General features: G+C 37.7%; 1 protein-coding gene across 1 annotated transcript; it reads right to left on the reverse strand.

Annotated features, from left to right (window-relative positions):
* Window positions 1-5,932: 5,932 nt before the first annotated feature.
* On the reverse strand, window positions 5,933-6,349 carry LOC113930532 (40S ribosomal protein S15a-like). The gene has a single exon (XM_035725733.1). It carries the CDS (start codon window positions 6,347-6,349, stop codon window positions 5,933-5,935), a length of 417 nt encoding a protein of 138 aa, XP_035581626.1.
* Between the last annotated feature and the right edge of the window lie 11,119 nt (window positions 6,350-17,468).

Raw genomic sequence — 17,468 nt, forward strand, 5'->3', positions numbered from 1 at the left:
ACCCAGGCGCCCAGGAAGAATATTTTTTCTTGGTGCCTAGAAGGTATGGGTTATTTCTTTTTTTAAAGATTTTATTTATTTATTTGAGACAGAGAGAGAGAGCATGAGCAGGGGGAGGGACGGGAGGAGGAAGAAGATGAGAAGCAGACTCTCTGCTGAGCGGGGAGCCCGAGGCAGGGCTCGATCCCAGGACCCTGAGATCATGACCTGAGCTGAAGGCAGACGTAACCAACTGAGTCACCTAGGTGCCCTGGTATTGGTTGTTTCCTCCCTAATACAAAAAAGGGGAAAAATTCAACTTGCTAATAGCAAAATAAAGCATGATCTCAGGTATTCAAAGTGTAATGATTTTAGAAAGCCCTCACTAAAATGTTAACACATAATTTTTTTTTTTTTAAATAGAGGTGTGTCTTGGATTGGATCCAGGAATAGAAAAAGAACTTTAAATGGAAAAAAAAAAAAACTATTGAAATGTGAATAAAGTCTAGAGTCAGTGTTGTTATCTTAGTTTTGACAAATGTTACATCATACTATAAAATGTTAAAATAGGGGAGACTGAATAAGGAGTATGTGGGAAATCTGTACTATCTCTGCATTTTTTCTGTGAATCTAAAAGTATTCCAATGAAAGAAATATTTAAAAAATAGGGAGGGGTTGCACAATAGTATGGATATACTTGATGCAAATGAACTGTATATTTAAAAATGGTGAAAATGATAAATTTTATGTTACATGTATTTTGACACAATAAAAAATAGGGAAAGGACTAGGTATGCTGGGGGAGAGGGATAAAAAGGGAAAGGAGATATCACTTCTTATTTTTTTAATTTATTTTTTATTTTTTTAATATGTTCAGTTAGCCAGCATATAGTACATCATTCGTTTTTGGTGTAGTGTTCCATGATTCATTAGTTACATATAACACCCAGTGCTCATCACAGCACATGCCCTCCTTAATACCCATCACCCTGTTATCCCCTCCCCCCACCCCCCTCTCTTCTGAGACCCTCAGTTCTTTACCTGGGGTCCATAGTTTCTCATGGTTCATCTCCCTCTCTGAGGAGATATCACTTTTTAAACATTGTTTTCACTTCTACAGCATTCCAGGTACGGTACTAGAAATAAAAAGGTGTTTCAATCTCCACTGTTACTGATGATTTCACCAAGGTTGCATGAGTTTAGGTAACATCATATATGGGCCCTGCTTTAATCTATACTTAAGAGGGAGACTCTGGGGTATATATATATATATATATATATATATATTTTTTTTTTTTTTTTTGGTTTGCTTTCCTCTTTGGGGGTATATATATTTTTAATGAGTGATTCAGATGAGTCTAATAATCAGCCAAGTTTGAGAACCACCTTTCCAAGGCTTTTATATCCCCTGCCTTAAAAGACTATTTCTCTTATCTTGAAGATGAAAGCTGGCAGCATAGGATCTTGTTTATTGTGGACCATAAGAACTAGAAAGACTCTTACAGCCCAGGGCCAAAGCCTTGAATACTGCAGTGAAGCTAGCAGAGCAGGGTAGAAGGAGAAATATCATAGAACTGGATCAAATATACTCCATGTTAAGGTCCGACTCAAGAAGGTAATTTCCCCTGAAAATTCTTGGTTGTGTATTACAGACTGAATTTGGCTCCACAATATCAATTGGAATGATTTGGCCACTTCTTGTCTTCTCTCTCCATAGATGTTATTGACTGCAGAGACCTCTGGTCACCAGGGAATTTTCAGATAGGGTAAAAAGGCAATTAGAGGCTGGCAGGGTGAATAGATTAAGGCAGTGCGCTCAGAAGTTCAGAAACTAAGCAAGCAAACACTTAAAGAAACAAACAACTGTGCTTCCTATTTCACTGAGGAGGTGGAAGCAATTAGAAGAGACTTTGCCAGCCTTCCAGTACTGCACCTCCTCACCTACCTATATCTGTCTCTCCCGCTGTGACTGGCATGAACCATGCTCCCCACCTAAAGACCAGTCCGCCCCCTTCTTGGATCAGCCCCTGAACTCCCTCACTTTCTAACAGGATGATGTTACTCCTGCAATCCTATGCACTCCCTCCCACATCATGCCTTTTCCTACCAGATATTTCACTTCAGAAGATAACTATGCTATTACTTCCTCCATCCAAAAAAAAAAAAAAAAAAACTAATCAAACAAAACAAAATCATCAAAATCAAAAATTAGCTGTCTTGCCCTCTTGATAACTCTTCCCCCTTAGCCAGTTGCTACCACATTTCTCTGTTCTGCTTCACAGCAATGCTCTTGAAGATAGCTGTCTATATAGCTTGTCTTAAATTCCTCTTCTTAAATCTAGGCCTTTGCTTCTGCCTTTCCATGAACAGTGCTCTTGGTGAAGGTCACCGATGACCTCTGCATTGCTTAATCCAATGGCCAGTCCTCATTTCTCAGCTCACTGGACTTAGCAGCATTTGACATAGCTGATTCCTCCTTCCTCTCAGAAATATTTGCTTCATGCAGCTTCCAGGGCTGTGTTTTCCTAATCCCTCACTTATTGCTCCTTCTCATTCTCCTGATTCTTCTTCACCCTCCTGTCTTCTAAATTTTGGAAAGTGCCAGGCTCAGTTTTGGACTTCTATTGTTATTTATACTCATTCTGCTGGAGATCTCTTTCAACACCTTAATTTTAAATTTTATCTATTTGTTAGTGTTTTCCAGATTTATATTGCCGGCCTGGAGCTCTTCCCCGAGCTCCATATTAATATATCCAACTGCCTCCTTGACATCTTCACTTAGATATCTAATATGTCCAACTGAACTGCTAATCTTCTTCCCCAAGCAAGCTTCTCCTGCAGTTTTCTCCATCTCAGTTCATTTCTAGTTTCTCAGGCTAAAAAGCTATGGTGATTTTTGAATACTCTCCTCTTTTTCTCACCGCCCATATACTGTCTTTTACAAGTCTTCCTGACAAGTCTTACCCTCTCCAATCTCTCCTTCACATTGTTGCAGAGTAAAGTTTTAGAAAATGTAAATTTTAGCACAGTATTTTGCTGTTTAAAATACTAGAAAATGTAAATTTCAGCACAGTATTTTGTTGTTTAAAATAATGTCAGAATTCTTTAGCATTCCATTCAGTGGTCTACATGACCTGGCCTTTTTCTACCTCTCACTTCACTTTTCCCCTACCCCAAAAATCTTGTGCTCCAGCCCTACTGCCCTGCTTGTAATTACCTTAAACCCCCAGCTGTTTCAGGACATTATACATTTTTCATACTTTCCCTTCCTTCTGAAATATCCTCCTACCTACTCCAGAATGATTATTTCCTGAACCCTGAGTGTGTAATTGGAATAGACTTACCTGCTCATTGGCAGAACCCTCACATTTGTTCCTCACCCTGTGAGGTAGGAACATCAGATTGAGGGCCTTATTTTACACTAAAGGAGATACAGCAGTGGCCACATAATCATGAGATCTACTGGTCCTATCACATAACTCATGACTGACGTGCTGCAGCCTCAGAGTGAGGAAATAAGACAGATGAGGTATCAGCTCAGAGGTGATCCTCTGCTGGGATAAGGCATCATCTTCAAGGGCACAGAACACTCTAAATTAAGCACCAGTGTCTTAGTCTGTTCCACAGACTAGGTAGCTTATAAACAACAGAATTTTATTTCTCACAGTTCTGGATGCTAGGAAGTCAAAGATCAAGGCACTAGCATGGTTGCATTCTGGTGAGAGCTCTATTCTGGTTCATAGCCATTGCCTTCTAGATATGTCATGGTGGAAGGGACTTCGGATATCTCTGGAGCACTAATCCCATTCATGGAGGCATCACCCTCATGACCTAAGCACCTCCCAAAGGCCCCAGCTAATGCCATCATCTCTGGGCATTAGGATTTCAATATATCAATTTTGGGGAAACACAAACATTAGGATCATAGTAGCCAGTACCTTGTGCTGTGTTCCCAGTAGTTAGAATGCATGAGTTCAGGAAACAAGGGGTATAAATTGGAGTGGCCTAACTCACCATCACTCCCAGTGGCCTACTTTCAGAATTTATCCTTCCTGTTTCCAGAGCTCTGGATCCTGCTGGTTCAGGAGTCTTGGTTCCAAGAGGGGAATGCCTCCACCAGGGCACATGGCAAGGCTCTCATCAAACATTAATGGTGAGCAGGCACAGAAAGGAGTCAGTAAATGGCAGGAATCACAGACTCTGATCATCAGGAGACAATGAGGCTGAGAGGATATGTTTGGCACCCAGGTGATCCACTTGCATTTCTCTTGCTACTTACTCGCCCGGTTTTGACAATGAATGAACAGGTGAATCAGCCATGGCCCAAGAAAAGCCTTATAACTGGGGTCTCAGGCTGGTCAAGGATGATGGTTTGGGTCACCCCATCAGGTAATCCACCGACTTGGAGAGCTGATAGTTGAGGGTAAGTTTTATCTAGAATGGATAGTATAAGACGGAGATGAGTGAGAATTAGATGGGGCCTGGAGACCAGCTTCAGCATGGGGACAGTGGCTCATTCTGGTAACTTTTCTCTTAGATGCTTCCCTCAGGAAAAGCTCACGAAATTCCTAAAGGATCTGCTTTCAGAAGTAACATGAAGCACATAGATCTGAGTGAAACAAAGGGTGGGTGGTAATGGATACTGTGTTGTATTGCCCAATTCCCTTTCTCCCCAAAGCCTACAAAACCGAAATACTCATCACCTCAGCTCTTGAGAGTATAGGTGGCTGGCAGTTCTCAGCGAGTTCCTCTCCAGGGGCTCAGGGTTTATCTTCTCTGAGTGGCTGGGGGAAGAGGGACCCTGTATCCAGTGACTGGCTGATGCAAGGATACATAAACTCAGATTTCTTACCTCAGTTTGAAAAAAACTTTTAAGGGCCATTCCAGCCCCAGTGCTCCCCATGAGATGAGCTGAGGCTTTTGCCGTGACTGTATCACAGACCAACTCCTTCCTCTTCCTAATCCTGCTTTGTTTACTCCCCTCCAGGTGTAGCTTCGGAGACCATTCCCAACACATTTGTTGCATGCTAATTTCTGTCTCTGAATCTGCTTCCCAGGGACCCCCAACACATGTCAGGTGCCCCTTCTATCCTCTCTTTAAATTGAGGACCCCCCCTCCATATAACATTTGCACAATTCTCTGTAGGTCTTCTCCCATCTAGACTCTAGGCCCTTTGTAAGCAGGGAGCATCTGCAGACTGTTTATCAAATGAAAAATGTGCCCCCGTGACACCACCAAGTAGTTTTGCCCTGGGATATTGAATTTCAGTCCAGAGAAGAAAGGCATGTAAGTGAATAGGATGTTTAATGGGAGTTGGTATGACTGGTAGCATTATCTGTGTATAAGATTTTTGCTGTTTGCTGCATTTGAAGGATTTTTAAAAAAAGATTTATTTTTTATTTAAAGTCAATTGGCCAGCATATAGTACATCATTAGTTTTTGATATAATGTTCAATGATTTATTAGTTGCATATACTACCCAGAACTCATCACATCACAAAATTTTTCTAGCTGATTCTAAATCAGTGTAAGTAAAGTAGAAGGCCTGGGCGCCATGAGGTTATGAATAGGATTTTCACAAATTCCTGTGTTATCTCAGCAAATTTTCAATATTCTTCTGAAGATTTTTACTTTGGCTAGTTAGTCAGCCACATGGATACATTTGGGAATTTTGTGATGGGGGGAATGTAATTACTACTGTTGATTTCTTAAGATTATTGAGATATTTTTATGAAATTTAAAAAATTTAATGAAATTTGTGGATAATTTAATGAAATCTTACAAATAAATTTGTTTTTAGCCTTTAATTTTTAAAAATTTTGTAAATCTTGATATGTATCTAAAAAAGAGTAATCTTAAACTCATTGGCAAAAGCCATGATCTTTTTTTAGGGTAGGTAAAAAATTATTCATTCATTTATCATTCATTTCGTTTTGTTTCCATTGAGGCATTTTATTTGCATGTATGTATTACATCTCTAGAAAAGAATCCCACGATTTTCCCTCCTATGTCTTTTCGTCTTGCTTCTTCATGGTCCGTGATGCCAGCTGAAGTTGTCAGTACAATGAAATCAAACTGGTGGGACAGGAGCAGATTACCCCGCCATTTTTCTAGATCTTTGAGTTGTACATCAAATCTCGGGCTGATCACTCCACCCTTGTCTAACCTGCCTGTGAGGTTCACAACAGTTTTCCCAGCTCTGTGACTATCAGTGATTTCAGATTCACCAATGTAACCATATTTCATCATCACAGTTAGAAACTGGATGATAACTTTGGAGTATGACCTAATAAGAACCTGGAATTTGCCTCTCTTTTCAGCATTGTTAATGCTCTTGAGAGCATCTGCCAGGACATTTGTGCACACCATTATGGCGGCCCTGAAAGATGGTGGAAAGAGCGTTGATTTCGTTTTTAAGCAGACTGTTTTGCACACTGTACTTCCTCTTTTCAAGTGTGTGATATACCAATTTACTGTTCAAATAGTAGTAAAAAGATTCCTTAGATTTTTCTGATGTTTTATTAGAGAATGTTTGCACAGTTAATATACTTTGGCATTTATAAATATATCCAGATTCTCAATTTTAGTTTATGAATCTAGTGAATGTTGTACATATTCCCATCAAGAGGCTGAACAAGCTAACCAAAATGTCAAATATCTTTACTTTGTCTTTGGTTTACATAAAATCAGTAACAGAGAAAGAACACCTGATTGGCTCTTGGTGACATCATAGAAATTTCTGGGTGGGTAGTTGGTGCCATAGTCATGGAGAGTAGAGACCCATGTGAGAGTCACAATACTTAAACATGCCCAGTGGGTGACTAATCTTGGACTTGAGCACAGATTGATGGTCACATCTAATGATTGGTATCAGTGAGCAGTACATAAGTTTCTGCAGGCTTGCTTGACTTTATAGCTTATCACAAACATGACAGTGATTTATGTGATTTCATAATATTATTATAAAACCTTCAAAATTATGGATTGTTGGTTGAAATCTGAATCATCAGTAAACCTGGAAAATAGTAATAATACAGATTACATGAATTAATTATGGCTTACTAAATGCATTTTAGTAGGAAAAATCATTTCAGTGTAGGGCCCAGGGAGGAAACAAACCTAAAAGGTGGTTTTGGAAACCAAGAGATTGGTTCATTTGCAGTCCCCAATTTTCCTTCTGTTTCTCCTACTTTTCTTACAACCTCTGGACTCCATTTAAGACTCATCTGAATGAAGGTTTATATGTAGTAGTGGAAATTAATTAGTTCCTTTTCTTCTGAATCATTGTAGTATATGTTTCTGTGGAAAGACAGTATACCTTGATGAGTTATTGACATATTCTCAACAGAAGCCAACGTGAAAGTTCAATGTCAATTTAAAATCAGAAATTTCTTGTGCTACTAAAAAGTACTATAGTCCCACTGATTCTGATTGCTTCCTGGGTATCTGATTCCCACATATATTTTTCAAAGATCCTAGTCCTGCCAGAATTGTCTCATGGATCCAGTGTTAAATGTTCTTATGTGTAATGTTTTAACATTAATAATTTGTCTGCATATATTATTTGGTTTATTTGAAGGACTGCCAAGTAGATGATCCTATCATGGTTATTTGTGCAAATAGAGCTTGAGTGATCCTGATTTCTCACTATTCCATTACTTATGAAGTGTGTACATGTGTTATGTATGCTACCTGTTTTATGTGGTACCATGGATCAGAGCTATACAATAGTAGATGAAGTTGGCATTTGGAAATTACTTGCTGAATTTGATTTAATTTGGATGGTTCAGATAGGAAAAGTTATGTTGGGAAATTGAAGAAAAGCAAAATTTTCAGATGAAATGTGTAATCTTCCCATATTGTTTTACTATATAACCTTTTAAAAAACTTATTGAAGGGGTTCCTGGCTGGCTCAGTCAGTAGAGCGTGTGACTCTTGATCTTGGGGTTGTAAGTTTGAGCCCCACATTGGGTGTAAAGATTACTTAAAAATAAAATCTTTAAAAAAATTTTAAAAACTTATGTACTAAAAATTAAGAGAGCTTGTTGAATAAAAATCAAAACACATCATGACATGGCTTTAAGAAAGCACTGAAAACAGCACAATTTTTATAGTAAAATAAACATAAGATTTACCATTTTAAATATTTTAAAGTGTATGCATGCTTCGGTAGCTTTTAGAACATTCATATTCTTTTTTAAATTGAAGTACAATTAACATACAGTGTTATATTAGTTTCATGTGTACAGTATAATGAGTCAACAATTTTATATATTACTCAGTGCTCATTAAGATAAGTGTTCTCATAATCCATTCACCTGTTTCACCTATCCCCCCATCCACTTTCCTTCTGGCAACCACTAGTTTGTTCTCTGTGGTAAGAGTCTGGTTTTTTGGTCTCTTTTTACTTTGTTCATTTGTTTTGTTTCTTGAATTCCGCATATGAATGAAATCATATGGTCTTTGTCTTTCTCTGACTGACTTACTTCACTTAGCATTATACCTTCTAGGCCCATCCATGCTGTTGCCAGTGGCAAGATTTCATTCTTTTTTTTTATGGCTGAGTAACATTCCTGGAACATTCACATTTTAAATGTCCATGAGTAGCCACTATAGTCCAAGTGCCAATACAAAGGCAAGCATAGAAACTAGTCCTTCCGGGAACCATCAGATCTACCAAAACACACAATCCCAAATTTTTGTAGGATAGTCTTCTTACTGTCCACCTTGGTACTAACCAGCCACTCTTGAATAGCAAGAATGGCAAGAATAATTTGGGAGCCCCAAAGTCAGGGCAGAGGAAAAGGAGATTTTTAAGGCTCAGATGGTATTGTAGAAGATAAGTCCTGTGGTAGGGATTCAGACACTGTTTCCTTAGTCATACTATATAATGGGGATGCTATAGCAGAGGTGTAAAGTCCCTCTTACGATAGCCACCAATCCTGGAAAAGCCTGGAATTTTCTCTTTACTTCAGATAAAGGGTAATTGAGGAAAGTCTTAATGTGTTATGTGTAAATCCCCGAGGCATAATAATCCAAGTGTATTGTTGATTTTCCCCAGTGAAGGCAAGTAGGTATTGGGAATCAAGGTGGAGGGGTATACTGAAGAAGACAGAACCCAAGTCAACAGTGAAGTAAGTAGTGTCAGGGAATATAGAAGTGAGGATAGTACTAGGATTGGGGACTAAAGGGAACCTAGGTTTTACTGTTTTATTTATGGCCTAGAGATTTTGAAGAATCCCAGAAGAATGCCACTTGATAATTTTCTCATGAGATCTGCTGGGGGAACAGTAATCATTCAACTTCCTGCCCTTTTTCAAGATGGCCCAATCATTCTCCCAGGCTTAGAACATTACCCTAGATGGAAGCTTGGTGCCAAGCTGTCCTCCAGAATGTTTTATGTAAGCCTCATGGTAACTATCAGTCAAAAGCCTAGAGTAGATACACAAAAGATAAAGAGAAGAGAATGAAAGCAGATCACTATGGAAAATCATCAGTTCACAAAGGAAGACAGTAAGAGAGGAAGAAAGGAACAACGGAACTACAAAATAGCCAGAAAACAATAAGATGGCATTAGTAAGTCCTTATCTATCAATAATTACCTTAAATGTAAATGAATTTAATTCTCTAATCTAAAGGCATTGAGTGGTTGAATTGATTAAAAAACAAGACCCAACTATATGCTGCCTCCAAGAGACTCACTTAAACTTTAGAGACACACATAAGTTCAAAGTGAAGGGATAGAAAAAGTTATTCCATGCAAATGGAAACAAAAAGAGAGCAGTGGTAGCTTAACTTATAATCAGACAAAATAAACTTTAACTTAAAAGCTGTAATAAGAGGCAGAGGTTATTATATAGTGATAAAGGGGTCAGTTCATCAAAAGAATATAACAACTGTAAATATATGTATGCATCTAATGTTGGAATACCTAAATATATTAAGTAAATACTAACAGATCTGAAGGGAGAAATAGACAACAATACAATATTAGTAAGTGACTTTGATATCCCACTTTCAACAATAGATCATTTAGACAGAAAATCAGTAAGGAAACATTGGACTTGAACTATAGTTATTTATTTATTTTTAAAGAGTTGTTTTGCTTTTAAGATTTTATTTATTTATTTATTTATTTAAGAGAGAGAGAAGGAGCACAGAGGGAGAGTGAGAGGGACAAGCAGAGGGAGAAGGATAAGCAGACTCCAATCCCAGGACCCTGAGATCATGACCTAACCCGAAATCAGGAGTCGGACACTAACCAAGTGAGCCACTCAGGGGACCTGACTTGAATTATATTTTAGACCAAATGAGATGAATAGACATATATAAAACATTTCATCCCACAGCAACAGTATACAGATTCTTCTCAAGTGGACAAAGAACATTCTCCAGACTAGATCATACGTTAGGTCACAAAACAAGCCTTAGCATATTTAAGAACATTAAAATTATAAAGTATCTTTGCTGAATACAGTGATACAAATCTAGAAATCAATAACAAGAGGAAATTTGGGAAATTGAAAAGCATTTAGGAACTAAATAACACACTCCTGAACAATCAGTGAGTTAAAGAAGAAAACCAAAGGGAAATATAAGTTTTTTAAATCAGGGGTGCCTGGCTGGCTCAGTCACTAGAGCATGCAACTCTTGATCTCAGGGTCATGAGTTCAAGCCCCACATTGGGTATGGAGCCTACTTAAAATTTAAAGAAAATTCAAAAAAAAATTTAAAAAATTCAAAAAAGGGAACTTAAATGAAAATGGAAACAACAAAACAAAATGTCTAGTATGCTGCAAAATCCTTCTTAGAGGGAATTTTATAGTGATAAATGCATATATTAGGAATATAGAAAGATCTCAAATAATCTAACTTTACAACTCCAAGAACTAGAAAAAGAAAAACAAATTAAGTCCTAATTAGCAGAATGAAGGAAATAACAAAGGTCAAAGCAGAAATTAATGAAGTAAAACCAGAGAAACATTAGGAAAGATCATCAAAACTGGTTTTTTGAAATAGTAAACAAAATTGACAAACTTTTAGATAAACTAAGAAAAAGGAGAAAATATTCAAATAAATAAAATCAGAAATGAAAAAGAAGGCATTACATTTGATACCACAAAAACACAAAGGATCATAAGAGACTAGTAGAACAATTATAGGGCAACAAATCGGGTAACCTAGAATAAACGGATAAATTCCTAGAAACATACAACCTACCAAGACTGAATTATGAAGATGTGGAAAATGTGAACAGACCTTCAACTAAGGACATTGAAGCAGTAATCAAAAACTTAACAACAAACAAAAGCCCAGAACCAAATGGTTTTACTGAAGAGTTCTATCAAACATTTAAACAAAAATTAATGCTGATCCTTCTCAAACTCTTTGAAACAATTGAGGAGAGGAAGACACCCAAACTCATTCTATAAGACCAGTATTACTTTGATATCAAAGCCAGATGAAGATACAACAAAAAAAGAAAACCAGAGGCCAATGTCCTAGAAGAATATAGGTGCAGAAACTCTCAACAAAATACTAACAAAGTGAATTCAGGAACACATTAAAAGGATCATACACCAAGATCAAGTGGGATTTATCCCTGGGATTCAAGGATGGTTCAACATATGGACATCAATAAATGTGATGCATCACATTAATACAAAGAAAGATAAAAGCAACATGATCATTTCAATAGATGCTGAAAAAGCATTTGACAAAATTCAACAACATTTTATGTAAAAACTCTCAACAAAATTCAACCTTTATGTAAAAACTCTCAACAAATTGGGTAAAGAAGGAAAATACTTCAAGATGATAAATGTTTTATATGACAAATGTACAGCTATCATCATACTCAATGATGAAAGGTTGAAGGCTTTTCCTGTAAGATAAAGATCAAGAAAGGGCGCTCACTCACCACTCCTGTTCATTATAGTATGGGAAGTACTGACCAAAGCACTTAGTCAAGAAAATAAAATAAAAGGTAAACAAACAAGAAAGGAAGAAAATTGTCTTTTTGCAGATGATATTTTCTTACATATAGAAAAATCCCAAAGACTCCACCAAAAAAACCTGTTAGAATAAACAAATTTAGTAAAGTTGTAGGATACAAAATTGACATACAGATATCAGTTGTGTTTCCATATAGTAACAATGAAATATCTGAAAATAGATGAAAAAAAAAACCAATCACATTTACATTAGCGACAAAAACAATAAAATACTTAGGAATTTAAATTTAACCAAGGGGTTGAAAGATCTGCACACTGCAAACTGTAAGACTTTGATGAGAGTAATTGAAGGAAATAGAAATAAATGCAAAGATATCCCATGTTCATGGATTGGAAGCTTTAATATTAGCCATCTATAGGGCGCCTGGGTGGCTCAGTTGGTTAAGCGACTGCCTTCAGCTCAGGTCATGATCCTGGAGTCCCAGGATTGAGTCCCACATCGGGCTCCCTGCTCAGCAGGAGAGTCTGCTTCTCCCTTGGACTCTCTTCCCTCTCATGCTCTCTGTCTCTCATTCTCTCTCTCTCAAATAAATAAATAAAATCTTTTTTTTTTTAAAAGAAAGAAATATTAGCCATCTATAGATTCAGTGCAATCCCTATCAAATTTCCAGTGGCATTTTTCACTGAAATAGAAAAGAACAATTCTAAAATTTGTATGGGACCACGAACACCCGAATGGACAAAGCCAGCTTAAAAAAGAACAAAGCTAGAGGCATCACACTTCCTGATTTCAAACTATAGTACAAAGCTCTAGTAATCAAAACGGTATGGTACTGGCATAAAAGTAGATGCACGGACAGATGGAACAGAATTCAGTGCCCATAAATAAACCCACACATAGATAGCTAATATTTCACAAGGGAGCCAACAATACTCAATGGAGAAAAGATAGTTTCTTCAATAAATGGTTCTGGGAAAACGGGAAAATCACATGCAAAAGAATGAAATTAGACCCCTGACACTATTTACAAATATTAGCTTAAAATGGATAAAAACTTAAATGTAAGACCTGAAACCATAAAACTTCTAGAAGAAAGCTTACAAGAAAATCTCTTTGATGTTGGTCATGGCAGTGATTTTTTGGATATGACACCAAAAGCACAAAGAACGAAAGCAAAATCAATAACTGGGACTTCATCAAACTAAAAAGCTTCTGCACAGCAAAAGAAGCAGTCAATAAAATGAAAAGATAACCATCTATCTGATAATGGGTTAATATCCAAAATATATAAGGAACTCATACAACTCAATAGCAAAAAACAAATAGTCCAATTAAAGAATGAGCAGAGGACCTGAATAGACATTTTCCCAAAGAAGACATACAAATAGCCAACATGTACACAAAAAGATGCTCAACATCATTAATCATCAAGAAAATGTAATTCAAAACTACCGTGAGCTATCACCTCACACCTGTTAAGATGGCTATTATTAATTTTTTAAAAAAGAAGATAATAAGTGTTGGCAAGGTTGTGGAGAAAAGGGAATCCCTGTCACTATTTGTGGGAATGTCAGTTGGCATAACCATTATGGAAAATAATATTGAAATTACTCAGGGGTGCTGGGTGGCTCAGTCGTTAAGCGTCTGCCTTCGACTCAGGTCATGATCCCAGGGTCCTGGGATTGAGCCCCGCATTGGGGTCCCTGCTCAGTGGGAAGCCTGCTTCTCCCTCTCCCACTCCCCCTGCTTGTGTTCCCTCTCTCTCTCTGTCAAATAAATAAATAAAATCTTTTAAAAAATTTAAAAAAAGAAATTACTCAAAAATTAAAAATATAACTACCATATGATCCAGTAATCCCACTTCTGGGTATACATCTTGAACAAAATGAAATCAGAATCTCCAGGAGGTATCTGTGCTCCATGTTCATTGCAGCAGTATTCATAACAGCCAAGACGTGGAAATAACCTAAGTGTCTGTCAATGGATAAAGAAAATGTGGTGTACACACACACACACACACACACACACACACACACACACACACACACACACACACCTACATACAATGGAACATTCAGCCATGAGAAAAGAAAAATCCTGCATTTGCTATAACATGGATGAACATTGAGGGCATTATGCTAAGTGAAATAAGTCAGAGAAAGACAGATACTGTATGATCTCACTTATATGTGAAATCTGAAAAGGCCAGACTCCTAAATGGAGAGTAGAATGGTGGTGCCTAGGAACTGGAGGGGGGCGAAATGGATAGGTATAGGCAAGAGGTACAAACTTCCAGTTACAATAGGAATAAGTTCTTAAGCTCTAATGTAGAACATGGTGACTATAGTTAATAATATTGTATATTTGAAAGTTGCTAAAAGATTAGATCTTTAATGTTATTACAAAAAAGTAATAGTAATTATGAGGTGATGTAGGTGTTTACTAACACTTTTATGGTAACTGTTTTACAATATATATGTGTATCATGTCATCATATTGTACACCTTAAACTTATGCAGTTACATGTTAATTATATCTAAATAAAGCTGGAAAGACATATAAAATAATAAAAGTGACTTGGAGTGAAAAAGTTTTGGAAATAAATGGTGGTGATCGTTGCATGGCATTGTGAGTGCAGTGTGGGCTTCTCTGGAAGCCAGACAACATGGAGGTAGCACCACTGTCTCTGATGCTTATGCTCTGCTATCTTGGTGGTGACTGCAGTCAGGGCAATCTGGAGGAGGGTCTGAAAGAGAGGGCACCACTGTCTCTCACTGACTTTAGTAAGGTTACATTCTTTATCATGGAGGTGAACTAACGAAGTCCCTAAGGGCTCTTTAGGCTGCTGGGTGAAGTGATTCTTAAGGAAGATATTTTTTTTTTCCAACTGTGACACATGGCATTTATTGGCACCAGGGACCTACTTCAAGTTAACAGTAGTAATTGGGCACAACTCAGTTTCTGGGGCATCTGACGATCTCTTGTCCCATTGCCAGAGGATCTTAAGCAGTAGCTAGGGAACTGTTTCCCTAGCTTGTTTAGAGTCCCGCTGTTGAATTGCTAATTTGATCCATCCACTGGTGAGCTCATCCATCAAGGGCTAAAGAGAAGGACCTCCTCAAAAGCAAAAAGCTTCTGTAACAATCCACTAGCTCTTCCCAAGACCAAGGGCTTTACTCTCTTGCAAACAATTCTGTAGTACTCCTTAAGAGTGTCCCATGGGACCCTAAGTCATTTTTCTCTTTCAGAATGGCATTGTCCTCAATTGACCATCATGATCACTAGAACAATTTGTCATCCTGCCCAGTGTTGAGGTTGTCATTGGTCAACTGGGACAACATGCCAAACTGAAAGTAACAATCAGGAGAGAAAAAAAGGTGCCAGCTTCTAAGTGTTTCATTTTTCCCCACAGAGTGGCACTGAACAAGAATTAGATGACATTAAGTGCAAATAGGGGTGATTATCTCATTGCTGAGGAGCCCTGAACAAAAGGCTCCTTCCTTTCAGTAGATGCAGGTTGTTGGGGCTCCTGGCTGGCTCAGTAGAGTGTGCAAGTCTTGATGTCAGGGTTGTGGGTTCGAGCCCCAAGTTGGGTGTAGAGATTACTTAAAAAATAAAATCTTTAAAAAGATAGATGCAGGTTGCTGGTGGCAAGGAGGGGGGGAGGGCAGGAGTGGAAGAGTGCTAAGTCAGAGTAGGGAAAAGTGCGTCACTCGAGGTCATCAATAAGGACATCCCACTGGAGGCACCGGGGAATGCAGATATGAATATGAGCATGGCTGGACCAGGAGGGCCCACGTCCTTGACTGCAACTCCCTCCAGTAAGTTGCAGGGTATTGTTAAATAACAAAAACTCAACCGAGTTAATTAGAAAGATCTAATTTGCATTATTAATTGACTCATGAATCGGCTAACATCCCATATAGCAAATAGAGGGGAGGTCCAAAGGGCTGCAGAAAAGGAAAGGCTTTTAAAAGTAGAGGGAGTAGTATAAAGGAAATTATTAGCAAAGAATCCATTGTTTTAGGTAAGGTCTCCCTCCTAAAGGGAACAGAAGAGGGATATCAGTAAATTTCCTAGTGCTGACCAGGAAATTCCCATGTTGACTGGTTAAAGGTTACATTTTGGGAGGGGAGTTGAAACTATAATTTAGGTATTAAGCTTGGTTTACTACTTAGGGCCTTAACCTAAGTGATACCATTTGGGGCCTGTGATTTTCTTTTTAACAGCACTGATGGTGTACCCAGTGTGGTACAGGAAGTGCAGCTTTGTCCCATGAGGCCTGCCAGGTAAAGCTTTGTAATTTCCTGTGGTCAGGCCTGAAAGATCACACATGGGATCTGGGCCTGGATCTGGACTCCTCAACCCTAATGAATAGGAGTAATTTATTCTTACTCAGTATATTCTCTCTGAAACTTTGAGGTGATATTGGTAGGGGTTGGGCATTATAATTTGAGTCGCCATTTAGCCTTGTCTACAGATGACTCTGAAATTCACAGGTTATCTTACACAGCACATAGCTACAGGATTTAATAGGAGTTGTTTTACCATTAATCTTAGGTTCTCCTAGTAGTGACTGAGATTTAATTATCATCCTTATTGCTTTTGATTTGTGGCATGCTAGGAAATATATCTATCCACTGGTCAAGTTTTGTTGGAAATAACTCCAAGAGATTGTCAGTTCTCCTTTTGTGTACTAGGAGCTTGTTGTATTCAAAATTGCTTGATATTAATGTCATGTCAATGGGAGCTTTGGCATTTGTTTTGTTACAGGGTAATATTATAATACTGTTTGTTATATTAAGATTTGATGTCGAGTCACTTTAAAAAAAAGATTTTATTTTTAAGTAATCTCTACACTCAACCTGGGGCTCGAATTTATAACCTAGAGATCAAGAGTTGCATGCTCCACTGACTGAGCCGGGCAGGCACCCCTGGAGTCACTTTTAAAAGGGGAAACTAAAAGAGAGGGAGACCATTTATCTTTGTTTTTTAGAATTTTTTCTCACTTTTCATATGCCAGTGAGTATAAACACAAAATATTCCTGCATTTGGTAAAATAATATGCTGTGTAAATATTCTACTTTTGGTACACATGACTTATCCTTATACATATTCCATTTCCAGGAGAGATCCAGGTTTTGGCAGTATATCGCCATCTATTTTTTTTTTTTTTTTAGTTTAATAAGCCCTCATTTATTGAATCCTAGAATTACAGAGCCGGATGAAACCCGAGAGTATGTTTTAACGTACTCAGGCCTGTGATTGAACTCTATATCTACCACACTTGACTCATTGTCCTTGTCTATAAAGTCAAAGCATCATACTAGCCCTGTTTACTCTCCAGTATAAGTAGGTTTCTACATAATAAAAACAATTTGAAAAAGAAAACCACATAATAAAAATTGGGTGTAATTTCAATGTATATCAAATCATCACATTGTACACTTTAAGTATTGTATAATTTTTGTCAAATATACCTCAATAAAGCTGAAAAATAGGTGCAATTTACTTTAAAGATAAGGAATATTTA

The sequence above is a fragment of the Zalophus californianus genome, chromosome X (genome assembly GCF_009762305.2).
Source record: "Zalophus californianus isolate mZalCal1 chromosome X, mZalCal1.pri.v2, whole genome shotgun sequence".
Lineage (NCBI taxonomy): Eukaryota > Metazoa > Chordata > Mammalia > Carnivora > Otariidae > Zalophus > Zalophus californianus.

Coding starts and splice junctions, on each gene's coding strand:
- LOC113930532 (XM_035725733.1), bottom strand. CDS start 6,349: ATGGTGTGCACAAATGTCCTGGCAGATGCTCTCAAGAGCATTAACAAT.